General features: G+C 37.8%; 1 protein-coding gene across 1 annotated transcript in view; it reads right to left on the reverse strand.

The window, feature by feature from the left end:
- The window catches only part of LOC307167424 (NACHT, LRR and PYD domains-containing protein 3-like), a 69,372-nt gene extending 42,260 nt beyond the window's left edge, over positions 1–27,112 (reverse strand). The window contains exons 1-6 of the mRNA XM_079886523.1: positions 26,985–27,112; positions 19,690–19,786; positions 19,321–19,431; positions 18,687–18,800; positions 18,281–18,376; positions 14,060–15,784 (exon numbers count right to left, since the gene is read on the reverse strand). Coding sequence (XP_079742649.1) covers positions 14,060–15,784; positions 18,281–18,376; positions 18,687–18,800; positions 19,321–19,431; positions 19,690–19,739 — 2,096 coding nt within the window. The 5' untranslated portion in view covers positions 19,740–19,786; positions 26,985–27,112. The remainder of the gene's footprint in view (positions 1–14,059; positions 15,785–18,280; positions 18,377–18,686; positions 18,801–19,320; positions 19,432–19,689; positions 19,787–26,984) is intronic.
- Between the last annotated feature and the right edge of the window lie 336 nt (positions 27,113–27,448).

Below are 27,448 nucleotides of genomic sequence, written 5' to 3' on the forward strand. Positions count from 1 at the left end.
AATGGCTCATTTGAATTCTGCCGAAGGCATTCAGAATATGTGTGCTACCCAAATAATGACTATAAAAGTAAGTCTTTGTGAACTGGTTTCTCAAGCCAGGTGGCGCATTAGCCCAGGGGCTCATCTCCTGTTTCCAAAATGCATCACAAACTGCTTGAGAAAGCTGTTCTACTCATAGACTGTAAAAGGTTACTACTGTACTGTTACCGTCCGTAGGCAACATTAGGTAGGCCTATGTTATTATCAACTACTATAGGCTATCAATTAGGGATGGGCGATATGGCCTAAAATCTATATTGTGATATACATTGCAGCCTCTTGCGATAACGATATACAGTATATTATAATAAAACCATTTCAGAACAGGTTACACAGACCCTGCTAAACAACTGCTAAATGTATTTTTTTTAAAGGGTATATGTAGTTTTGATAACATATATTGTGCAAAACTATAAGTATACAACATAATTTTGCAGATAAATCAAATTTAAGTACACTAGCTGCAGAGACTTAAGTAGGTCTAATGTTTATTATAGCTTTGAGCTTATGAAACCCCAAATTTAAAGTGATAATATTGTCTAACTGATGTCTTTTCAGTTAAAAAGAAACACAACAACGATTCTTAAAATCGGGCATAGACAGAGATTATGTGTTAACGTTACACCACTAAGATATATTGGAATGAGAATAATACGCGCGCGCTGGTATTCAGTGATATCATGTTTCGTTTTGAATTTGAGGTGGTAGAACGGATTAGTCGTGTGTTAACTTACCGAACCGTTACCCCACACATTCTGTCTATAGTTTGCTGCTGTTTGTCGGACGGCTTAAATCCGAACCAAGTCCAAATAATGGATGTTGCAGCTTTCACTTTCAGCCGTGTTTACTTAAGATGACGACGAATATGCGTTGCAGCCGGGTTTACCTCGCGGCCGCGGGTAGATTGCGTCATCATCTCCCAACCCAACTTGGGGAATAGATTAACGGCGATATTTTTTTTTATCGCGCGATAAGAGTCTCGCGTTAACGCAGCGCGTTAACGCCGATAACGGCCCACCACTAATATATATATATATATATATATATATATAATATTGGCTTTATATCGGCCATCGGCCACCCTGCTCTCTAAGATATCGGCATCGGCCATCAAAAAACCAATATCGGTCGACCACTAATATATAAATATATATATATATATTATATATATATATATAATGTTGTCATTCTGTACACTGAGTTTTAGTAGCCTATATATTGATTTAACATAACGTTAGCCTCATAGCATAATTGCCTAAGAAATAATTAATTAAAAAATGACAATTATGCTATGAGGCTACCGATAAATAACATAAATACCTTGTGCGTGTGTACAGTGGGGAGAACAAGTATTTGATACACTGACGATTTTGCAGGTTTTCCCACTTACAAAGCATGTAGAAGTCTGTCATTTTTATCATAGGTACTCTTCAACTGTGAGTGACGGAATCTAAAACAAAAATCCAGAAAGTCACATTGTATGATTTTTAAGTAATTAATTAGCATTTTATTGCATGACATAAGTATTTGATACATCAGAAAAGCAGAACGTAATATTTGGTACAGAAACCTTTGTTTGCAATTACAGAGATCATACGTTTCTTGTAGTTTTTGACCAGGTTTGCACACAATGCAGCGGGGATTTTGGCCCACTCCTCCATACAGACCTTCTCCAGATCCTTCAGGTTTCGGGGCTGTCGCTGGGCAATACGGACTTTCAGCTCCCTCCAAAGATTTTCTATTGGGTTCAGGTGAGATGCTTCTTACGGAGCCACTCCTTAGTTGCCCTGGCTGTGTGTTTCGGGTCGTTGTCATTCTAGAAGACCCAGCCACGACCCATCTTCAATGCTCTTACTGAGGGAAGGAGGTTGTTGGCCAAGATCTCGCGATACATGGCCCCATCTATCCTCCCCTCAATACAGTGCAGTCGTCCTGTCCCCTTTGCAGAAAAGCATCCCCAAAGAATGATGTTTCCACCTCCATGCTTCACGGTTGGGATGGTGTTCTTGGGGTTGTACTCATCCTTCTTCTTCCTCCAAACACGGCAAGTGGAGTTTAGACCAAAAAGCTCTATTTTTGTCTAATCAGACCACATGACCTTCTCCCATTCCTCCTCTGGATCATCCAGATGGTCATTGGCAAACTTCAGACGGGCCTGGACATGCACTGGCTTGAGCAGGGGGACCTTGCATGCGCTGCAGGATTTTAATCCATGATGGCGTAGTGTGTTACTAATGGTATTCTTTAAGACTGTGTTCCCATCCCTCTTCAGGTCATTGACCAGGTCCTGCTGTGTAGTTCTGGGCTGATCCCTCACCTTCCTCATGATCATTGATGCCCCACCAGGTGAGATCTTGCATGGTGCCTCAGACCGAGGGAGATTGACCGTCATCTTGAACTTCTTCCATTTTCTAATAATTGCGCCAACAGTTGTTGCCTTCTCACCAAGCTGCTTGCTTATTGTCCTGTAGCCCATCCCAGCCTTGTGCAGGTCTACAAGCTCTCTAGTCTTGGCCATTGTGGAGAGGTTGGAGTCTGTTTGATTGAGTGTGTGGACAGGTGTCTTTTATACAGGTAACGAGTTCAAACAGGTGCAGTTAATGCAGGTAATGAGTGGAGAACAGGAGGGCTTCTTAAAGAAAAACTAACAGGTCTGTGAGAGCCGGAATTCTTACTGGTTGGTAGGTGATCAAATACTTATGTCATGCAATAAACTGCAAATTAATTATTTAAAAATCATACAATGTGATACAATTTTGTGATACAATACAATTTTTTAGATTCCGTCTCTCACAGTTGAAGTGTACCTATGATAAAAATTACAGACCTCTACATGCTTTGTAAGTAGGAAAACCTGCAAAATCGGCAGTGTATCAAATACTTGTTCTCCCCACTGTATATTCATTGCAACTATCTGTTCTGTTCAATGTTATTTTCATATGGAAGTCCATGGTTATAATTATTCATAAGTATGCAGTGTCATAACTACATCTGTGACATTTATAACAAACCAAACCGTTTGAAAATCGGTAGAAAATTGAGCAAGTTATGGTTATTTAAAAAGTACATGCACCATTAAAACACAATGTTACGACTAAGCGAGCTGACTGTGGCAAGATGGCCCCCAGGTGCAGACGTCGACCTCCATTGGCCAGCAGCGCAGACGAGACATCTAGCCTTTATTATGTATATATATGGTTGCGCCGGTCAAATCGAGCGGCAGCCGCTGATGACGTCACGGCCGAGTCGCGCCGGTGCATCGCAACCTGTGCTGCGTTCCAATCCACTTTTAGACACGCACTTGTGAACTTCCCTAAGCACTTCACCTCGGGGGAATCCCTGCCGCCATTTTGAGGTGCGTTCCACTTCGTGAAGTGGACAAGGGAAGTTTATATGGACAGACCCTCATTCCCTCGATTTTGACAGAGGGAGCGAGTCTACTTCAAATGTACACTTCAGGCACCTATATGTCCCATAATGCAGTACGATTGTGATGTCACCACAGATCTCGTCTAATCACCACCACAACAGACAACTCTTTGATATATTAATTATAATTTTTTTATTTATTTAAAACAACCCAAACACACATATAAACATTTGGATGCTGCATTAAAGGGGTAGTTCACCCAAAAATGAAAATTCTGTCATCATTTACTCACCCTCAAGTTGTTCCAAACCTGTATGACTTTCTTTCTTCTCCTGAACACAAAAGAAGATATTTTGAAGAAAGTCGGTAACCAAACGACTGATGGACCCCATTGAATTCCATAGTAGGGAAAAAAAATACTATGGAAGTCAATGGGGACCAGCAACTGTTTAATTACCAACCTTCTTTAAAATATCTTCTTTTGTGTTCAGGAGAAGAAAGAAAGTCATATAGGTTTGGAACAACTTGAGGGTGAGTAAATGATGACAGAATTTTCATTTTTGGGTGAACTATCCCTTTAAACAAATTCTTAAAGGAAATTTTTTTTAAATAATAAATCAACTTCACAGCTGATTCCAAGTGATCAAGGGCTTAGGACGTTCCAATTCAGCCCATTGCAGTTTCCGCCAGTAGTGGCCACTCGTGCAACGTAAGCAATGACGTACATCCGAGTGAACGAGATGGAGGGAAGTTAGCGAGTGAAGGGCATGACAATTTTGGACTGGAACGCAGCACGGTATGGCATTCCGATCAGCTCTTTTATATGCCTTTGCAACATGCACTCCTCTCAATGAACGTGACGTCTGCGTCTGCCAATTAATTTATTATTATTATTAATATTATTATTAAATTGAACAAATATCACAGGGGACACATGTATCACACACAAAAAAATAGGATAAGGAACTGGAGGTAGAGCAAGGCAATAAAGTAGGCTACATTTTCAAACAAGATACAGTAAGAGATAATTCTTAAAACATTTAAAGCAATAGAAATTAAACATACAATACATGATTAAAAATAAATAGAAATGAATAACATGAAACAACGAAAAAATATTTTTTGTCATCTTCAGGAAATCAGGAGGTAACTTTAATAATGAAACCATAATCTTTTTTTAACAACAGCAGTTTTAGCGGCTTTCTTATTAGCTGATTACCAAAGAGAGTCATAGAATAACTTTAAATCAACACAGAAAAGCCTAAAATTGGCCTTAGAATCATTCAGTGACTTTACATTTATGGAGATGAAACTGGACACATAGACTTTGAAGTTTTAATCTTTCGTCCATCTCCTTTAGAGTCCCAAATCAAAAACAGTACATTCTTTATTTCAAAAATAAAAAGTTTGTTGTAAGCAGAGTAAAAAAAGTAGTGGTGGGCCGTTATCGGCGTTAACGTGCTGCGTTAACGCGAGACTCTTATCGCGCGATAAAAAAAATATCGCCGTTAATCTATTCTCCAAGTTGCGTTGGGAGCTGGCTAATACTACACAAGCTATGATGACGCAATCTACCCGCGGCCGCGAGGAGTACCCGGCTGCAACGCATATTCGTCGTCATCTTAAGTAAACACGGCTGAAAGTGAAAGCACGGTGCAACGAGCAGCAGCAAACTATATAGACAGAGTGTGTGAGGTAACAGTTCGGTACGTTAAAACGTGACTAATCCGTTCTACTACCTCAAATTCAAAACGAAACATATCACTGAATACCAGCGCGCGCGTTTTATTCCCAATATATCTTAGTGGTGTAGCACATAATCTGTCTGCGCCCGATTTTAAGAATCGTTGTTGTGTTTCTTTTTAACTGAAAAGACATCATTTAGACAATATTCTAATTTTAAATTTGGGGTTTCATAAGCTCCAAGCCATAATAAACATTACAAGCCATAAACCTACTTAAGTCTCTGCAGCTAGTGTACTTACATTTTATTTATCTGCAAAATTATGTTGTATACTTACAGTTTTGCACAATATATGTTCTCAAAACTACATACACCCTTTAAAAAAAAAAAAAAAAATCAGCAGTTGTTTAGCAGGGTCTGTGTAACCTGTTCTGAAATGGTTTTATTATAATCGTTATCGCAAGAGGCTGCAATGTATATCACAATATGGATTTTAGGCCATATCGCCCATCCCTAATTGATAGCCTATAGTAGTTGATAATAACATAGGCCTACCTAATGTTGCCTACGGACGGTAACAGTACAGTAGTAACCTTTACAGTCTATGAGTAGAACAGCTTTCTCAAGCAGTTTGTGATGCATTTTGGAAACAGGAGATGAGCCCCTGGTCTAATGCGCCACATGGCTTGAGAAAACCGTTCTCGAAGACTTACTTTTATAGTCATTATTTGGGTAGCACACATATTCTGAATGCCTTCGGCAGAATTCAAATGAGCCATTTTAATCTAGATTAATCTAGATTAATTTCAAAATTAATCTAGATTAATCTAGATTAAAAAAATTAATCTATGCCCACCTCTAAAAAAAAGCCAAGCTACTTCTTTTCAGAACTCCTTTGCATAATCACATTATGAGGTCAACTTTCAGTATAGTGTAGCATTTTGTTGTTGCAATAGTAGGTAAAAGTGTAGCAATTGTTGCAATAGTAGGTAAAAATAGTGGACCAGTATCAGAAAAACTCGGTTCAGCTCAAGGAGGAAAAGGCGGAGTTTAATGAGACACAGACTCAAGGTTGCAGTGCTAAGTTGTGAATTGTATTACAAAGAGAAGACAAGCATTTACAATATTTACACGTGCACATAGGTAGAATTCAGTTCAAAGTTGTTAATGAGCATATACAACAGTTTCAGAATTCACTCAATAATCTTTGCTTGAAGCCGCAACAATTCACGACACACAACCGACTGATGTTCAGTGTCACACAAGTTCAGAGTTGATACGATTGGATCGATTGCTCCTGTCTGCCTCGCTGCCTGCTGTGGGTGTGTTTGCTTCTGTGCTGTAAGCTCCATTTAAGCCTCGTATTTCTTTGTTTTGAACCATCATTTACTACAATTTCTAGTTGATTATACTACTAAAATACAGCTTACCCAACATCTCAGATTAACCTGACATCGCTAGCTTCCGTTACTACTAGCACAAAACGCTAGTAATTCGCTAGCCTGTTAATGCGCCACCCGTGCGCTCAGCTATTTTTATTTTTTTATTTTTCTCTCGTGCGCCCGCTCCTTTGAGTTCATAAAAAGCTCAGGTGAGTAAGAATCAGTCAACAAACACGGTGAGTAATGTCTTGTCCTGTTATTGTCACCTGCACTTCATGTCACATGTTTAGCATAGACTTCTCTGCTGGCAATATAGGATTTATATGTGATAGATGCAAGGAGACAGTTAGGTTGACGGAGAAGATTTCAGAACTAGAGACACGCATCCAAACTTTAATTGAGGATAGTAAGAGTGCTAGAGATTTAAATACTGCTTTGGATGCGCCTAGCATAGTGAACTCTTTACATGAGTCGGTTCTGGCTGAAGTAGAGCCTATGCAGCCAGGCAAATGGGTGACAGTGAGGGATCGCTCTAGTCGCGGATAATAAAAAAAACACTCTTCCGTTCCGATTACCATAACAAATCGATTTGCCCCGCTCAGTGAAACACCCACTGAGAATGATTGTGCCCTAGTTATTGGCGATTCTATTACACGGAACGTAAAAATAGAGACACCAGCCACCATAGTCACATGTTTGCCGGGAGCCAGAGCGCCTGACATCAAAGCAAATTTAAAAGTGCTGGCTAATGCTAATCGTAAATTCTCTAAGATCATTATTCATGTCGGCACTAATGATGTTCGACTCCGCCAGTCGGAGATCACCAAAATTAATATTAAAGAGGTGTGTGAACTCGCAAGTACGATGTCAAGCACCGTAATTTGCTCTGGCCCCTTTCCTGTTCGCAGGAGTGATGAGATAGTAGATTGTGTTCGCTTAACGGTTGGCTGTCTAAGTGGTGTCCGCAAAATAATATAGAATTCATAGACAATTGGAAAAGTTTTTGGGGCAAACCTGACCTGTTGAAAAGAGATTCATCCCTCCTGGGACGGTGCTGCTCTTCTCTCTAGTAATATGGCACATAGTCTTAGAGCTCACACATGACAATCTGGGGCTCAGGTCAGGAAGCAGACAGACTGGCTAAACCGACCGTCTGCTAGCGGCCTCGCGTCACCAAGGTCAGATAAATCCTATCACATAGAGCCTCTTTCACCTAGCTATCATCATATAGAGACTGTGTCTATTCCCCGAACTTGGAAATCCAAAAAACATTTAAACCCATCTAAGGTTAAAAATTTAATTGATGTTCAACAAATAAAAAACAGCTATAATACAGATGAGCAAATGCTAAAGCTTGGGTTGCTGAATATTTGATCGCTTACTTCAAAAGCAATCGTTGTTAATGATATGATTTCAGATAATAACCTAGATGTGCTGTGTTTGACAGAAACCTGGCTAAAACCAAACGATTACATTACTTTAAATGAGTCCACCCCGCAAGATCACTGTTAAAAACATGAACCTCGTCTGAAACACAAAGGGGGTGGTGTTGCTGTAATTTATAGTAATATTTTCAAAACCACTAAGAAATCAAGTTTTAAATATAATTCTTTTGAAGCATTGGTGCTTAATGTAAAAATATATAGTATAAACGATAAATCACGCTTGAGGTGTATGCTGGCTACTGTATACAGGTCACCAGGGCACCATACAGACTTTATCAAAGAATTTGCGGACTTTCTATCAGAATTAATATTGACTGCAGATAAAGTACTAATTGTTGGAAAAAGATGCATTGGGATTGGCATTTAAAGACATTGTAAACTCAATTGGAGTTAGACAACACGTGTCAGGACCTACTCATCGTCGTAATCATACTCTAGATCTAATATTATCACATGGAATAAATGTTGATGCCGTTGAAATTCTGCAGCAGAGCGATGACATCTCAGATCATTATCTAGTCTCATGTAAACTTCATTTAGCAAAGGCTGCAAAGCCGACTCCGTGTTTCAAATATGTTAGACCTATCACTTCTGCCACTAAAGATTTCTTTATTAATAATCTTCCTGATCAGTTTCATCATCTCAGCATCCCAGATAGCTTAGAAGAACTTGATATTGCAACAGAAACTTTTAACTCTCTCTTTTCCAGCACTTTAGACACAGTTGCTCCGTTGCGCTTAAAGAAGATTAAAGAAAATAGTCCAACGCCGTGGTACAACGTGCACACTCGGGCCCTTAAGAGAGCAGCCAGAAAAATGGAACACAACTGGAAGAAAACAAAACTAGAGGTATTTTGCATTTCGTGGAAAGAGAGCTCGATTACTTACAGAGAGGCTTTAAAAGCTGCTAGATCTGCTTATTTTTCAACCCTATTAGAAGAAAATAAACATAATCCTAGGTTTTTATTTGAAACGGCAGCGAAGTTTCCAAGCAACACAGCAGTAATGATTTTATGAACTTCTTCACTTATAAGATTGATAATATCAGGGACAAAATTATAACTATGCAACCGTCTACTACAGTATCACATCAGTTGATAAATATATCAACTGCATTTTTCCATCTTAAAAATATATCTAAATTACGCCATATGCTCTCATTGACAAATGCGGAACAATTAGTTCATGCGTTCATGACCTCAAGGCTAGATTATTGTAATGCTCTACTGGGTGGTTGCCCTGCACGCTTAATAAACAAACTACAGCTGGTCCAAAACGCAGCAGCTCGAGTTCTTACCAGAACCAGGAAGTATGACCATATTAGCCCGGTTCTGTCAACACTGCATTGGCTGCCTATTAAACATCGCATAAATTTTAAAATATTGCTGATTACTTAGAAAGCACTAAATGGTTTAGCTCTGCAGTACTTGAGCGAGCTGTTAACGCATTATAGTCCTTCACGTCTATTGCGATCTCAAAATTCCGGCCAGTTAATAATACCTAGAATATCAAAATCGACTGCTGGCGGTAGATCCTTCTCCTATTTAGCACCAAAAGTTTGGAACAGTCTTCCTAACATTGTCCGGGAAGCAGACACACTCTGTCAGTTCAAAGTCAGATTAAAGACACATCTCTTTGACCTAGCATTCACATAATACATCATAGACTTCTATAATTCAATGTTAGGCTGCATAGATTAGGTCAGCCAGAACCGGGAACACTTCCCATAAATCCTGATGTACTCGTTACATCATGAGAAGAATGGCATCTACGCTAATTTTAGTGTCTGTGTTTATCCCGAGGTTTTCCCGCAGCCTGCCGGATCCAGGCCGTATCCAGATCTGATGAAGGACTTTCGCCTGGACCCGATGACAACGCAGTGCTGAAGTGCCAACTAGTCTCTCCCTATGGAGGATCCCTTTACCACTCTACAGATAAGGCGTTGTCGGGAAAATTCGTTTCGCGTTCCTACCCCGAAGTGACAAAATAAAATAAAATTCTTTATCAAAATTTATAAGGAAAGACAAGTACTTTGTTTAGGCTTGGCTTGTAGGGAATTCCAAACCTGCGTACATATATTCAAACGCACATAACTATAGAACCAATTCTAAATGCGCATGTGAATGCCATCAGCGTTTCTCACAGGTTCGCGTTTAAAGTCTGTGTAGAGAGAATGGTGTCGTCTTAGCGGCCCCTAATTTAATAACAAATGATCGTTGCGACGGAAGCGAATCAATCAAAACTAACTTTAGCTGGAAAATAACTTTATTAAAGAACCGCTATAAAGCCAAAACAATCTCTGTTACCTTAAATGATACGCTAATCTCTGTAAAGCTGCTTTGAAACAATCTACATTGTTAAAAGCGCTGTATAAATGAAGATGACTTGACTTGACTTGACAACCCACAAAAAACAGAGTCCAATGAGTTTGAAGAAAAAAATATCAATCATGAGAAAAACAGTCCATGAGGTCAGGGTGTGTGTGAAGGTGTGTGAAGGTGTATGAAAGGAGCAGCTGCAGCGCTTCCTACCACACCGGCAGATCCGTGCACTCCAAAGCTTCAGTTTCGGGCCTAGTGGCTCGCCATCCATACACAGAACCTGGCCTGTACAAAACAGGACCAAGCAACGGGTTCCAATCACCACAACTATATCACCATAATCATAATACCATAATGTCATCATATTATCATAGTCACAATTTCATCATATTTCATCATGCACATGATTCAGTTACTGCATATAGCAATATAAATCATTTAACAATCAACAAGAGTACTCTTATAAATAGACAAATTTATCAGTAATAAATAGTTCCAAATACATCTCAGGATCAAATAGTGGTTGACCACTTCATAATCATTCAACATCAATCTTGATTTAATCTAATTAATTATTAGTGTATTATTCATATAAACTCAATACAAATGGGCACAAAAAATATATAGTCTGATTCAGTACAATGAACAAGTACAGTCAGCGCCAGCACCGGCTAACAGGTCCATATACAATACACTAGAGCACTAACATTAGAGCCATATGATACAAACAATGACACTCACCAGTTCCCATATCATTAAGTCACTCAAACAGCACAGTCTCAACAATGGTAGAGGCATCTAAAACGGTTGGCAGGCATAACAATCAACCCAGCAGTTTAAATAATTAAATGATAGGTTTATAGGGCTAAACGCCTACCTGCAGCAGCTCAAACACACCGGCTCCCACACACACACCAAACAATAGTGCGTGGCCATATTTAAAAGGAAAGTGACGCAAACTCTGTGTCAAATCTGACGATACTATCAAGAACTCTCGCGACAGCATGAACACCGTGTGGAGCCGCGAGAAGGGAAAACAAGGCGGAAAACAAGGCAAAAAACCCACCTGGGTTACAATAGCATTTCCTTTAACATATTTTGTTTCCTCAAAAATTAGTTTTATTTAATTATTTAACTCCTCGCACATTTAATTTGCCTATTTATATATTTATTTAGTTAGGAACATGGACGGCGCTAGGGAGGAGCTAGCAGGAGCTTCAGCACCCCCAAGAAAGACCAAAGCACACCGATAGCACCTCCAAAAATAATTTCTGGAAGCAATTATATACAGGCTGTATGGAAGCCCTGAACCGCATGGTGAAGAAGAAAAAAAGAAAACTTATCTTGTTATTTTGAGATATTAAGTCGTTATTTCAACATAATATCTTGTTATTTTGACATAAGTCGTCGTTATTTCGACGTAACTCGTTATTTCGACATAATAAGGGATATTCTAATGCATTAAGCCACATTAAGCGTTCTTATAATGGTTTTCTATGGGAGGTTTCCAATTCTGGGCTCATCTGATTTTTTTGTACATAGCCTATATATATATATATATATTAGAGGTGGGCATAGATTAATTTTTTTAATCTAGATTAATCTAGATTAATTTTGAAATTAATCTAGATTAATCTAGATTAAAATGGCTCATTTGAATTCTGCCGAAGGCATTCAGAATATGTGTGCTACCCAAATAATGACTATAAAAGTAAGTCTTTGAGAACGGGTTTCTCAAGCCAGGTGGCGCATTAGACCAGGGGCTCATCTCCTGTTTCCAAAATGCATCACAAACTGCTTGAGAAAGCTGTTCTACTCATAGACTGTAAAAGGTTACTACTGTACTGTTACCGTACGTAGGCAACATTAGGTAGGCCTATGTTATTATCAACTACTATAGGCTATCAATTAGGGATGGGCGATATGGCCTAAAATCCATATTGTGATATACATTGCAGCCTCTTGCGATAACGATATTAAAATAAAACCATTTCAGAACAGGTTACACAGACCCTGCTAAACAACTACTAAAAGGTTTTTTTTTTTTTTTTTTTTTTTTTTTTTTTTGAAAGGGTGTATGTAGTTTTGAGAACATATATTGTGCAAAACTGTAAGTATACAACATAATTTTGCAGATAAATAAAATTTAAGTACACTAGCTGCAGAGACTTAAGTAGGTCTAATGTTTATTATGGCTTGGAGCTTATGAAACCCCAAATTTAAAATTAGAATATTGTCTAACTGATGTCTTTTCAGTTAAAAAGAAACACAACAACGATTCTTAAAATTGGGCGCTTTTAATAAAAAGAGATTATGTGCTACACCACTCACTAAGATATATTGGGAATAATACGCGCGCGCTGGTATTCAGTGATATGTTTCGTTTTGAATTTGAGGTGGTAGAACGGATTAGTCGTGTGTTAACTTACCGAACTGTTACCCCACACAGTCTACGTCGGACGGCTTAAATCCGAACCAAGTCCAAATAAGGGTTGCACCGATCTTTTTCACCAGCTTTCACTTTCAGCCGTGTTTACTTAAGATGACGACGAATATGATGCGTTGCAGCCGGGTGTACCTCGCGGCCGCGGGTAGATTGCGTCATCATAGCTTGTGTAGCTTGAGCCAGCTCCCAACGCTCCCAACCCAACTTGGAGAATAGATTAACGGCGATATTTTTTTTATCGCGCGATAAGAGTCTCGCGTTAACGCAGCGCGTTAACGCCGATAACGGCCCACCACTAATATATATATATATATATATATATATATATATATATTGAGTATTTTTCTGGTTTATTTTTCCCTTTTGTTGTTTCTTTGGTACTTTGGATTTGTTTTGTTTTGTCATTAATGTGGGTACTTGTATATATTCTACACTGTGGATGAACCTCTCTGACTGAAAATAAATTCCACCTTGCACGAAGTGCTTCTGCGAGCGCACCATCATTTTTACATCCCTTTACAGACTCACATTTGTCCTCGAGGGTGAGCTGCTCGTCTTCATCATATAATCTAATCTTTTATCCTCACAGCGCATCAGTTATGTGGTGATGCGCTTTGAAAATATATGAATATGAATATGCCCTGCGTGCCCGTCCGCTACGCCACTGTGAAGAGCTAAACGCCACCAGGAACGCCATCAAGGTCATTAACTGTTTTATCAAGATTACATTGGCCGTCAGCGTGACGTAATTTTCATCATCAGGAGGATCCGCAGACGTCCACTTGTTATTACTATTAAAACTTAATTTTGGAAAAATATTTTCTATTAAATATCTTTAAATGAACTGGCTTTTTTATTAATGCAATACAGTGAATGACAGCCGTCTGTGTCTCCCAGTGTCTTACATTATTGTCAGTTTAGTGTTCAGTGATTCATTTACACAGAAACAAAAGACAACATGTATGCCTTCATCTCCGAATACATTATTTGTGTCTTACATTTCATAATGAACTCAGATAAACTCAGTGCCGACTCCATTTCCATCAGTTCCTTTACATGAATTGGAATGTGTGCAAAGGGGATTGTGGGAGATTGAAGAACGTGAAGGATACACTTCATGCATCCTTCAAAATGAGCTGAATTAAAGACACAAAATGAAATGAAACTGAGACGGCCTTCTGAGGCGCTTGATGACGTGACAGTCGAGATATTCAGCCTTACTAGGACACAGCCACAGTTTGAGAAACACCCGCAAATTATGTACAACATCCCAGAAATCAATCTGTGTCCTGTGATTTAAACACCTCTGATCTCTGAGTTTCTCTTTGTTCATAATGTTTTAGACTGTAATGATTGCACTCAGTGTTACTTACCGATCATTTCCGCATCCAATTAATCTGTTCAGGTGAAACTCCTGCAGTGTATCCTTTGAGGACAACAACACAAACACTAAAGCTGACCACTGAGACGAGGAGAGTTTCACATCACGTAATCCTCTGCTCATATGAGGTTGAGCTTCGTTCACTAGAGAAAGATCACCCAGTTCATTCAGACAGTGAAACAGATTGATGTATTTCTCTGGAGAGGGATTCTCACTGATCTTTTCTTTAATATAGTCAACTGTTTTCTCAGTGTTGTGAGAGCTGTTTGCTGTCGGTGTCTTCAGTTCTTGTAAGAGACTCTGATTAGACTTCACTGACAAACCCAGAAGGAAACGAAGGAAAAGGTCCAGATGCCCATTTTTACTGTCTAAAGCCTCATCCACAGCTCTCTGATGGAGATCAGATAGGGAAACTGTGTCTCCATTAGTTGGTTTGGTAATCTGGTCAAACACATTGATGTTATTGTTGATAAAGGAGAGATGCACATATAGAGCTGCTAGATGTTCCTGAATGCTCAGATGAACAAAGCAGAAGACTTTCCCCTGATACAAGCCCAACTCCTCTCTGAAGATCTGAGTGCACAATCCTGAGTAAACTGATGCTTCTGTCTCATCAATGCCACACTCACTCAGGTCTTCCTCATAGAAGATCAGGTTGCCTTTCACAAGCTGCCGATAAGCCAGTTTCCCCAGTTTGACAATCATGTCTTCATCTTTCACTTTCTTCTCATAGTCCTTCTCATGTTTGATGTTGGTCTGAATGAGCAGGAAGTGTGTGTACATTTGAGTGAGCGTCTTGGGAATCTCTCCTCTCTCTGCTTCACTCAACATCTTCTCTAGAACAGTGGCTGAGATCCAGCAGAACACTGGGATGTGGCACATAATATAGAGGCTCCTTGAAGACTTCAGGTGTGAGATGATCCTGTGGGCCAGACGCCGATCACTGATTCTCTTCCTGAAGTATTCCTCCTTCTGTGTGTCACTGAAGCCTCGTACCTCTGTCACTCGATGGACACACTCAGAGGGGACGAGATCCGCTGCTGCTGGTCTGGAGGTGATCCAGATGAGAGCAGAGGGAAGCAGATTCCCCACAATAAGGTTCGTCAGCAGCTCGTCCACTGAGGCTGATTCAGTCACATCACACAACCTCACATCGCTCTGAAAATCAAGAGACAGACGACACTCATCCAGACCATCAAAGATGAACAACACTTTATACTCATCACTGGATATGTCCATTTCTTTGGTTTCAGGGAAAAAGCGATGAAGAAGATCTGAAAGACTGAGTGTTTTGTCCTTCATCAAGTTGAGCTCTCTGAAAGCGAGTGGAAATATGAGCTGGACGTCCTGATTCTCTTTCCCTTCAGCCCAGTCCAGGATGAGCTTCTGCACAGAGACTGTTTTCCCAATGCCAGCGACTCCCTTTGTCAGCACAGTTCTGATGGGTTTGTCTTGTCCAGGTAAAGGTCTAAAGATGTCACTGCATTTGATCGGTGTGTCCTCTGTTTCTGCTCTCCTGGACTGTGTCTCAATCTGTCTCACCTCATGCTCATTATTGATCTCTCCACTTTCACTCTCTGTGATGTAGAGCTCTGTGTAGATCTCATTCAGGAGTGTTGGGTTTCCCTGCTTTGATATTCCCTCATTCAAACACTCAAACTTCTGTCTCAGATTTGATCTCAATGTGTTGAGGACTTCAGCAGGTTTAGAGTCATGGCTGTAAGATTAAAATACCACATTATTACACAAGTTAGAGAAATAAGTAACCATAAATTAAAACACGTGCTGTATTATGGGACACAGAGCATCATTAGGTTTCTGAAATGTTTCAATCATTAATCATGTGTTTGAGTGATGTGTGATGTGAATTGCAGCACCTAAAATTAAACAACAACAACAACAAGAAAAAAACCAGGGGCCTCATTTATAAAGCTTGCGTACGCACAAAACGGGGCTGAAAACATGCGTACGCCAGTTCCTGCGCAAAAGGTGGGATTTATAAAGAAAAACTTGACGGGAAAATTTGCGCACCTGCACGCAAACTCTGACCCATGCGTACGAACGTTTTGGAGATGGAGCACTTTGGCGACACCGATGGTGAGCTGGAGTTAAATGTATTTTTGGTCACTTTTATACAGAAAATCTAAAGAAAATTAAACATATACAGAAAGATTATACAAATACAATTTCAATCACCAAGCCTGTCACTTGAAGCAAATATCCATTCCTTCTTAAATGTCCGCGGCAGCGAGCGTGTTGAGCCATTTAGTGAAACTGACGCAAATAACAGTTTAAATAAATAAAATACTTCTGATATAAACATTTATATTAAAGCTAGGGTAGGTAGGATTTTTCTAAAAAAAAAAACATTCCAAATTTGTTTAAACTGTCTTTATATACCAATACATAATTAAAATGTAAGTACTCTGAAAAAGAAAGTATAAAAATCGAGTGTCTGTAGACCTCTCACGACTGTTGTAAACACAGCTCATTATTTCCATTCACTCCACCCCCTCCCTTCTGGGCTCCTTCCAAAGCCACGCCCCCAAAACACATGAACGCGCGACGCCAAACGCTCAGGCTCAGCTGAAGACGCATTTATTATTTACCTGAGACGAGCGGAGAGGAAGGAGCGCAGTGCATGCAGTGACATCATGTCAGAATCACATGTAATAAAATACCTAACTTTATCACTATGAATATAAACAAATATGATGGCTTTTAGTACTCACTATCAAGCTAGCATATCGATACTGGTAAAGTTTAAAATATATTTTGTTTGATTCGGTAACAAGCTATATTTAGGCTATAGGTAACGAGCTATATTTATAAGGCAAAGCTAGGTTGCATTGATACACGTTTTTCCATTACCATCAGTTAAACTGTGATGAAGGTGAATTTCGTGTAAGAGTCATAACATATACGGTGTTTTGCATGTAAGAGTTTCCATGATGAAAACATTGTTGACTCTGATGAGGACTAACGTTACACCGGTTATACCGGTGACAAGTACCGCATCGTCGGTTCGAGGACAGGTCCACTCCGGGGTCGAGGGCGAAGCAGAGGAGGTCGTTCAAGAGTGCGGGCAGGGTCCGAGGAAGTAGTTTAGCAAAGTAGCAAAGCTGCTATTGGTACTTTTTGCTGCATTTTCTCAGCCATTGTGCCGCAAACTCCTGCTTACTCGGTGTAGTGAGCTGAATATTTCCGGGAACGGTGACATGTGATGAGTGCACGCAGGGCTGTGCACGCAGTGGTGCTCGGGCACGAGACATGAAGGCATCTGATTGGTTCTTTACATTCGCACCGAATGGCAGTGATTGGTCAGAGTTTTTACTGTCCTACAGCTGCTACAGAGGTCTGATTTTTTTCATTCCTTTTTCTGAACACATAATGTATTGACTACTATCAGAATGGAAGGAACATTTCACCCAGTATAAAAAAAAATGTTTCTGAACAGGATTACCTACCCTACCTTTAAATATGCCATTCAAATTAATGGAGTTAAACACTTAACATGAAATCATTACTGAAGTTACAACATTTTTTTAAATTCAATCATTAGAAATATTTGTTGTGGATGCGATTGTTTTTGAACACTTTTCCTGTGGCGTGCTTTAATGTTTTAACCACAGAGATAATTGCTTATCATGATAATACCAGATTGTCTGAGAAAATAGTTTCGTGCAAATAATGCCCAAGGCCTATCTGTTTCCATTAAAAATATAAATCAATTAAAAATACAATTCGGCAAGTGGAAAAGATTGAGAAAAACTTTCTCTGAAATGTATTTTACACTATTTGATTTATGTAGGCTATTCAAAAACAAGGCAAGGATAGACAACTACTTGATTTGTATTAATGTAATGTTTCTTGTACCGTTTATATCATTTGCATATGATTATTCATCCCCGTGATAACGTTTAAGTTATCACGTGGATGAATAATCATATGCAAATGATATGTAGATGAGGATCTGCATAGTAAAACTAGGCGTTGTAAGCTCCATATATGGTTATTTCGGGTGGAGACGCATGTGCGCACAATCTTCCGCTGACTGGGATTTATAAAGTGAATTCTGCGCAGGTTCTGGCGTACGCACGGTTTTATAAGTCTGAATATTTTTTTGCGTACGCCATTTTTGGCTTTCGGGCGCACGTACACTTTTAGTAAGGTTCCTACGCACAGTTTTATAAATGAGGCCCCTGCATTTTACCTGAAACCAGGACACATGCTTTCATTAAAGTCTTGTGGTTGAATCACAGGCTTGTACACAGTTTTGTTTTTAACTGGTCTGGATTGAAGATTTGACCTTAAATCAGAAAGAAGAGGGTAAAGAATCAGACACACTGATATTGATGTAATTGTGTCATTAACTGAGTAACAGACCAACAACTTTTACAGTGTGTGAATGTATTAACAATACAATAGAGCTTTACACAACAGCATAATAATAATCATTAATAGACTGAAACTTACTGGATTTGAACTTAAAATTATTCTATTCAAATCCAGATCATTAAACTGCTGTATATTAATAATAATTTCATTAAAAAAATTATATATATATTTTTAATAATAAATCAAATATTATAAGTATAACTTTAATAGAAATGATATACCTGAGATCAGACTGTGTGTTTCCACTCTTAGAATGTATTGGTTTCTCCATAGAGCAGTTACTCTTCATAGACACACAGCTGGACTCTGGGTTTGATCTCTTCTGCTGGACTGAACTGGTTTCAAAACCAAGTAAAAAGCAGACAGACTTATAAATGTTGTGCACTTTTACTGTAATCTTCTGTCTTAGTAAACAACAGGGACTGTTCACGGGGACTTTAACTATAACTTTTATAGAAATGATAGAGGAGAGTGGGGCACAACCTAACACTTTTTCATTTTTTCAGTTTGTTTAAATTAATTTATTAATAATTTAATCCAATAATTTCATACACGTCCAGTACAATTATGTGGTTTCATTTCATTAATTCAGTGTATACTTTTTTTCTTTATTTCCCCTGAAAGAATGGAAGTGAAATGTGACAACATGCCCCATAGGCGAGGCACATCTTAACATGACCATATGACAGATTAAAATGTTATCTGATCTAATCAAAAAAGTATACAAGACAAACTAAAATATTTTGTCAGTAAAATACAATTATTAACTTTTTCATATAAAATAATGGTTGCTGTATATTAATAATAATTTCATAAAATATCAAATACTATAAGCACAACATAGAAATGATATACCTGAGATTAGGCTGTTTGTCTCCACTCTTCAATTCTATTGGCGATTCCATAGAGCGGTTACTCTTCACAGACACACAGCTGGACTCTGGGTTTGAGCTCTTCTGGACTGAACTGGAACATGCAGAACAGATTCAGTTTAATCCTTAAATTACTGTGATATCATTCTTTATGTGTGGAACCATATTAATATAAACATTCATAGTTCATTAAAAATAAATTCATGTTAGTTTTAAAACAAAAACAGGCAACAAAAAAAAATCTGTAAATGTTTATTTGATCTGTGTGTGTGTGTGTGTGTGTGTGTGTGGGGGGGGGGGGGGGGGGGGGTTGTGATGTTACACATTATTTAACAGTGTTTGTTGAAAGTACCTGCATCCTGGAGGAAAATCTCCATCTCTGGATCCTTGTGAATCAGCCATGATGAAGATACAGGAGAATCTGATGAGTTTGATCTCTTCCACTGACTCTGAATGAAGAAACATACACACACTAAATTATATGATTAAATTAAAGATTGTATCAGCGATTTCAGGCCCAAACATAAATGTTCACATTCATCTAATCTTTCCTAACGATCCCCTAGCTGCCCGCCCCATAAGCAGGCCGTCAAAAAAACGCATCTCTGTAGGCAGCCTAGGCTCTGAGATCTGGGGACCGCTCTTCGTACGTTGCTTAAAACATCCAAGATCAAATTACACATCCAAGATGATATCATCGTGCTAATCATGATCTGGCTAATTAGGTTCTTCGAACACACTTGCCGGATATGATTAGTATCTCTGGATTGAGTTATCTGAGATAATTGCGCGTTCATGCGCTGGTTAAAAGGGGATATGTATCGATAGTAGAAACATTGATCAGCAACGCTGCTATTGGCTGCTCAGCGTGGCCAAAGAGCGCGCTCAGTTTTTCTCCTCAGCAGAGCAAGAACTAATATAGTCGAAGTTTATTCGGAATTTTAATGTTTAATAAAAACGCCAGGGAACACCTCAAAGTCTGCAAAAGCCAGGAGAGAGGGCTGGCAAAAAGTAGCAGACAATTTAAATCAGTTTAAGTGGCCATGTTAGATGTTTTTATCACTTAATAGTCTATATTTTTGTATTTTAATAATTGCACAATTACGTTGTTCTTTGTAATGTCAGAGTCACCACACTAGAACATGGGAACAAATAAAAGTGAAGTACAAAAATATTCTACATAATGGTAATTTTTAGTTATATTATAGTCTCTTTTATAAAAGGCACTGTTAAATAAATGGTTGTCTGATTATAAAAGCAACCAAGAAAAAGGCTGAGAAAAAAGAAAATATCTTAGTAGCCTACACTGTAAAATAATTTTTTTCTGCATTAAATTAAGGCCGTATAGTCATTTCAACTGTTAAATCTTGAGTAATGATGAATTGCTTTGACTTGTGAAAGTGAAAACTGATAAACTTATGTTAATGTAAAAATATTTTGCCATGAGTTATTGATCACATTTTCCCCCAGTGTAGTTCATTGTAATGACATTATGTTTTCCTCTTTTGTGCACTTTTACATAATACACCAACACTTGTATCTGTTCCCAAGAAAGTGGTGGCTGAAATATGTGCAGTAAGTGGACATTTTCTAACTTTCCGAAGGAAAGAAAGTATAAGACTTTGTAATGTCCATTTGTTTCCATTGCACTGGACAGTGAATAAACCCTCTCAGATAACTGTCATATGGAGGAACTAGCCTACTTGCAAGTGCATAAAGAACTTTACTTCATTTATACTTGTATGCTTTATGGCTGCAATATAAGTTGCAGGATTCCACATCTACAGAAAGGCCTACAGAAGAGTCTGCACAGACAGAGGAGACATAGGCCTACAGCTGGGCAGTGGATAGCCAACTTTTCCTTTTTATTTGTTGCATGAGGCATGTGTCTAATATCTCTTGTTGCAGGCACTTGACCACTGGCTTTTGACCACTGGCTCAACAATTGAAATAAAACTCAAGGAACTAAGCATATGTGTCTTTTATTAAACATTTAATGAAAAGTGTTTTGTATGTTGTGTAATATGGCACATGCAACAATGTCACAGGCCCTGTCAGGTGTGCAACCCTCAGACTTTTCAGACACTGAAATCTTCCCTTTAGTTAGCCAAAGTTCATTTCATTGTGTGCCCTTGTCCTGGCTAGAGCTGCATTGTAACTGGTTTGGGTCAGGGAATGGGGTCATAAAACACCTGTCTGCAGGAACATGTCATAATCACCTATGAAAAAATGCAGTTCTGTTAGGATCAGCATAAGTGTATGTAATACAGTGAGCTTGATATTTAATTGTGGAACTTTCCTTACCACTTTCAAATAATGTGCATAAATGTGAATCTCTGAAAATTCTTAAGTCATGCACAGATCCTGGCCATTTTGCTTTCACATTTGTGAAATGGAAGATTTTAATCAACTGCCTTTTTTTATTTGATATAATATTACTAAGCTGGAATATTACGAATCACAATAGTAACTGGGCTGCACATTTACATTGTGAACCCCCTTTCTGTTCACATTATCCCCTTCATTGAGGCCTTGATGGCAGTCTATGGTAGCCTATAGTCTATGGTACCAATCACGTTAGTGAAGCCTGAGTGACATATGCTGTAATCGGCATGGTCATGATTGCATGATCTTCATAAAAAATTATGATAGCCTAAAAAAAAAAAAAACTGCTTTAAAAAAAACTGCTTTACAACATTGGGTCTTAAGTGGCTTGGAAATGCCACAAAAAAAAAAAACCTAAATCTGTTTTTTAAACCTAAAAGCGCCAGGTAAACTCCGAATGACACGACAGACAGCACTTTCCATCAAGTTCTCCACATCTCCAATAGTGTAAAGGAAAGAGCCACTCGCATCTTAGGGCAATGCAAACGGTTTGTGCTGTAGTTAAAGCCCGACTCCGACAAGTCGAAAATAATGTGCGTTTCCAACAAATTAATAATGTAAACGACAATCTCACGAGTCACGAGAAAAAAATATATATCTCAGAAAGTACACTATCGCACTGCGCTGGACTTGCCGTATCAGCTCCGCTTATGAATCCGCAGTCTAATCCTGTTAACATGAAATAAGCCTGCTCCCGAGCAGAGGGTTGTTCCATAAAACAAGATTAGAATACAAGCCAGGCTTATTTTGGTTACTCAGACTTATTGTCGGTGGATTTTGTTTCATAAAGCAAACTTAAAATAGTTCAAACTCAGTTACCCTGGCAACTCATGCTGGGAAACTAGCCTGGTCCAGGGCAGGCTAACTGTCAGGCTAAGCCTCAGCTGTTACACAGATCCTCTAACACTGACCGACAAGAACACAATGATATTACCACTGACACTCTCTCATACCATTATTGGACTTTATTATTGTAATTTTTATCACTTAAGGTCTGTATGGAGGAGTGGGCCAAAATCCCTGCAGCAGTGTGTGCAAACCTGGTCAAGAACTACAGGAAACTTATGATCTCTGTAATTGCAAACAAAGGTTTCTGTACCAAAAATTCTGCTTTTCTGATGTATCAAATACTTATGTCATGCAATAAAATGCAAATTAATGACTTAAAAATCATACAATGTGATTTTCTGGATTTTTGTTTTAGATTCTGTCACTCACAGTTGAAGAGTACCTATGATCAAAATTACAGACTTCTACATGCTTTGTAAGTGGGAAAACCTGATAAATCTGAAGTGTATCAAATACTTGTTCTCCCCACTGTAGATGTCTCATGTGTATTGAGAGTAGCATTGCAATTGTTACAGTAAATTAACAGGGTAAGGCCACGTGAACATGTCCCATTGACCTCCATTCATTTTGTCTATAGGACAAATGAATGGAGAATCTTGAAAGTTGAATTCTGAGAAATGCCCAAGTTGCCCAAAGGGTTCAAACAAACAACTTTTACTTTGATAACCCTATAGAACATGTTACTGTATAAAAGTTCACTGTACTCAACATTTCCAGGTCAACCTTTTGGCAATTAGACTAAAAATTGCACATTTTTCGAAATTTCGCCAAAGTTCATGTGTTAGGTGGCACCCCTAAATCTCAATGGAATTCCTCAAAACTTTGCAAAAGTCATTTTTCTGTTAATTGGAACAAAATGCAATGCCAGCCAAATTGATTTTTTGAAATTAAAATTTCCCATTCAAATTTGATGCACCCTAATATATATATATATATATATATATATATATATATATATATATATATATATATATATATATACACTGTATTTATAGATATAGATATAGATAGATAAATACAATATATATACTACAGGTTTTCTTTTTTTATGGCTGAATGTTTTGTGCCCAAGATTTAATTAGATTGTTTTAAAGATTTATGAATACATTTCTCTCTGGTTTTGTTTGGCAGCTGTAGTACATGTTTATGATTATTAGAAGAACACTATAACACAATCTAAAAAAAAAAAAGCTTTTTAAAGCAGAAGTTAAAATCACAAAATTAAAAATAAATAATTACAAAAGCACAGTATAAATTTTAACTGGTAAGATGAATCTGATCTTAGTAATTGACAGTATATTAACCTACATTTGATTTACCCCATTACAATACTCCCTTTACAGTTATTGCTATCATAAAAATACACTTGTAGGTTTAAAATTCTAAATAAGGGACATCTAATGTCCAACTAACAAATATTTTAGCATATATTATGTACTTTATTATGTCTTCAATTCAAACACATTTAACACAATTATACAAATGGACAGTTCCTTTAAAGACATCATATTTTCCCCCAATAAATATTCCTTATTTTTCCCTCTACTTTTTTCTTTTGTGATAATACCCACCAACACATACATATGATTTAAGGGGAAAAAGACTAAAAACAATAAATAAATATTAATAAAAATGTAGCATTCACATATTTATATCAAACTCTTATAATGACACATAATTCCTAATAGTTATTCAAGTAATATTATTTAAATATCAAATATTCAATATTAAATAAGTACATAAATAAAATAACAAATAACTAGAAATAAAAGGGAGGGTTATATAAAAATGTAGTTAATGTAGGCTAATATATATTTCTTTATTTTATGTAATATTCTTTGATTTTAGAGTTGCACATATCTTTTCAAAATGTATACATTTGCTCTTAATTTCATGTTATCCTCTCTATAGTGTTCTTTAGAAACTAAATCTAACCACTCATTTACAACTGGGGATTCTTGCTTTCTCCAAAAAAATATTGCATTAAAAGCTGTAATTCTCAGCATTCTAAATAAGTATACATCATATTTATTAAGTAGCATAAGTCCTATACCCAAAACTATATTTTGTATCTTTATATATTTAGTTTCTTTAAAAAAATCTTCCCTGAATTAGGCTACTTCTGTTCAATTTTTTTTTATTAGAAGTATAAAATATATGAGTGTAATGAGCTAGAACTTCACTGCAACTTATCCAACATCCTAAAGATAAATTATTATAATTAGAAGATATTTCTGGTGTTATAAAATATCGCATATTAATTTTCCAAGCAAAATTTATATTTTAGTCAGAAATATTGTGCTCCTATTTGGCGCGCATGCGCGCAGCAGCGCTCGTTCAATATGAAGATTAGCAGCAAAATGGATAGATACATTTGCACGACTTTCTAACATTTACAGATGGAGAATATAACTGTAAAATGTAAGTTTTGCACTGAGGGGAAAAAAAACTTGTCACAAACGCATAAAACAGCACAAAATATACGCTGTTTGATGGTGGAACCCACACGCTTCATTACACCGTCTAATGTAGATGAACTGCCGCACTTGTGACAGAGCGTATGTTTAACTGAAAGAACGAGCAGAGAGAGAGACCCGGTCGCGCGCTCACTCTCTCTCTTCAGAGCCAGGCGAAAGTGTAAACAAGACTTCACCATCTCCAAACTAGACGCTGTCTTGCTTTCTCTCCCTCGCACATATTAATCCAAATAAATCGACACGGTGGTAAAAGGTCGGAAGACCAAAGTTTCATGTGTAAATACAGTAACACACCATTGCGATACATCCATATGAAGACGTTGTTCTGCAGGTTCGTCTTCTTCATTTTCATCTCGCTCCGGCTCCGACTCTGGCTCGAACATGTAAGGCTGGCTGGACAAGTCTTCCGTTGTTGACATTTTGTTAATAACGTGTGAATAAAAAGTTTCTGTGCCGCTAGATAATCTATCTCTGCTATCAAACTACAAAAATGGCTGAACGGGGTGGAGTTGAACCGAGTGTCACCTCTACAACCTGGAGAGGGGGCGGGGCATGAAGTGTCTCAATTGTATTTAAAGAGACCGCACCAAAACGAGTTGCTCTCAGACGCACATCAGAAAAGGGGTAGAAAAGGGGCCTGTGGAGCTATAATAATGAGGACCCAAGCATTGCAGTTCCGCTTTATATAGACCACAAATGTATGATTTATATGTAAAAAGGAACGATTTAAAAGCATGATATGTCTCCTTTAACTCAAGCTCATTACATGCTGTTAAACTCCTGAAGAATTAGACATCATGAAACACAAAAGAAACATTGAAGTGAAAGAAACCCTTTATTAAAGATTTCATTCAAAACAATCACTTAAAATGTCCTCCAGAGATTCATATTAATATGAGGAAGTCACACATGAACACTCACCTTGATCAAACTTTTACAAGATACAGGATCTCAAATCCTCCAGCTTTAACTTCATGAACATGGAAAATTCCTGCGTAAACGTTTCTATTAAACACTTTGATGCTCTGTTTTTCTGTATCGTTTTGGTATTTTACCTGCTTAAAATGTCGACAGTGAACTCTAACTTACTTTCACTATAGTTGCGTAGATTGTCAATGGAGGTAAACTTACCTAACATGTAACTTTATTTGTTAAAAATTCATAAAATATATACAATGAGCGAGTAAACCATGAATCCATCTTCCAACCGATGTTTTTGTCTTTTCTTGAATCACTACGGTACGCCTATAATACGTGTTTATATTCAGACTATTTTAAACCGCTGCGGAGTAGCACAGTACCTGCGTGACTCGCCATAGACATAAACAGAGAGAAGTAGATCCGGCTACAATGTTCTTCCGCAAGACGCAGCAGTTTGTTTATTAACCTCTAGAGCGCCAAAAGTAGTTTAATACCTTTAAAAACATCTTAATTTGTGTTCCGAAGATAAACGAATCTCGTTTCTCACTTTCTCCACAGATTCAAAGGTCAGAAGCTGTTTGTGTAGGCTACTAATGCTTTGTAATGCTAATGCTAACATTATTAAAGACCTGATAACTTTGAAAGAACTTTCTATTGAGAGAACCTTGCAAGCTAAAGTTTTTTTTTTGTGATCATCTTTTTACCATATAGTTTTGTTCTTTTGTTTATTCTTCAGTTTTGTTTAGATCCACTAAATGGATTTATAATATCCGTATTACTAAATTTATGTCCATTATTATTTTTTATTCATATTTTATCACGGATATTTCGTTTTCTCAAAATCCCAACATTAAACAGGCAGTTAACAAATGATAGACACTCACAGAGAATGATGTTAAGTCTATGTTAAATATAATGTAATAATTTATAAGCCAATTCATATTTAATTTCACTCATTCACTTCACCTTGAAAGCAAATATGCACTGAAATATTTAATTAAAGTAGGCTACTTACTGTCTTGACGTTTGTTCTCCGTTAATATGTGTTCTCCTTCACGGCACAGCCTGAAAAACCCCTTCAGTTGAACTGAACTTTGTGTTCAGAAAAGAGTGTGTAGTCTAACAGGTTTTTCTGGATTCGGCACATGATCTCCTCTGACTGGAGAGAGAAAATAAACCACAGAACAGCATCAGTCCCTGAAAATCACATGAATCCTGCGGAATTATTTGTAGGCTACTATTATTATAACCATAAACATGAAGTAAAATAAGAAAATTACCTTCAATATTAACCACAGCAACAAGCCAATGACCCTGAACATGAGACTGAAGAGTCACAACCTTCCCAGGGCAATTGTTAAGGCTTATGGCGACACCTGCTGATCGATTAGAGCCATGACTGAACACAATTGTCTCTCCTGAATGCATCTTCCAGAAAGCAGCATCTTCTTCAGTAGAGCGAGTCTCTTGTAGAAAAAC

The sequence above is a fragment of the Squalius cephalus genome (assembly GCF_949319135.1).
Source record: "Squalius cephalus genome assembly, chromosome: 11".
Lineage (NCBI taxonomy): Eukaryota > Metazoa > Chordata > Actinopteri > Cypriniformes > Leuciscidae > Squalius > Squalius cephalus.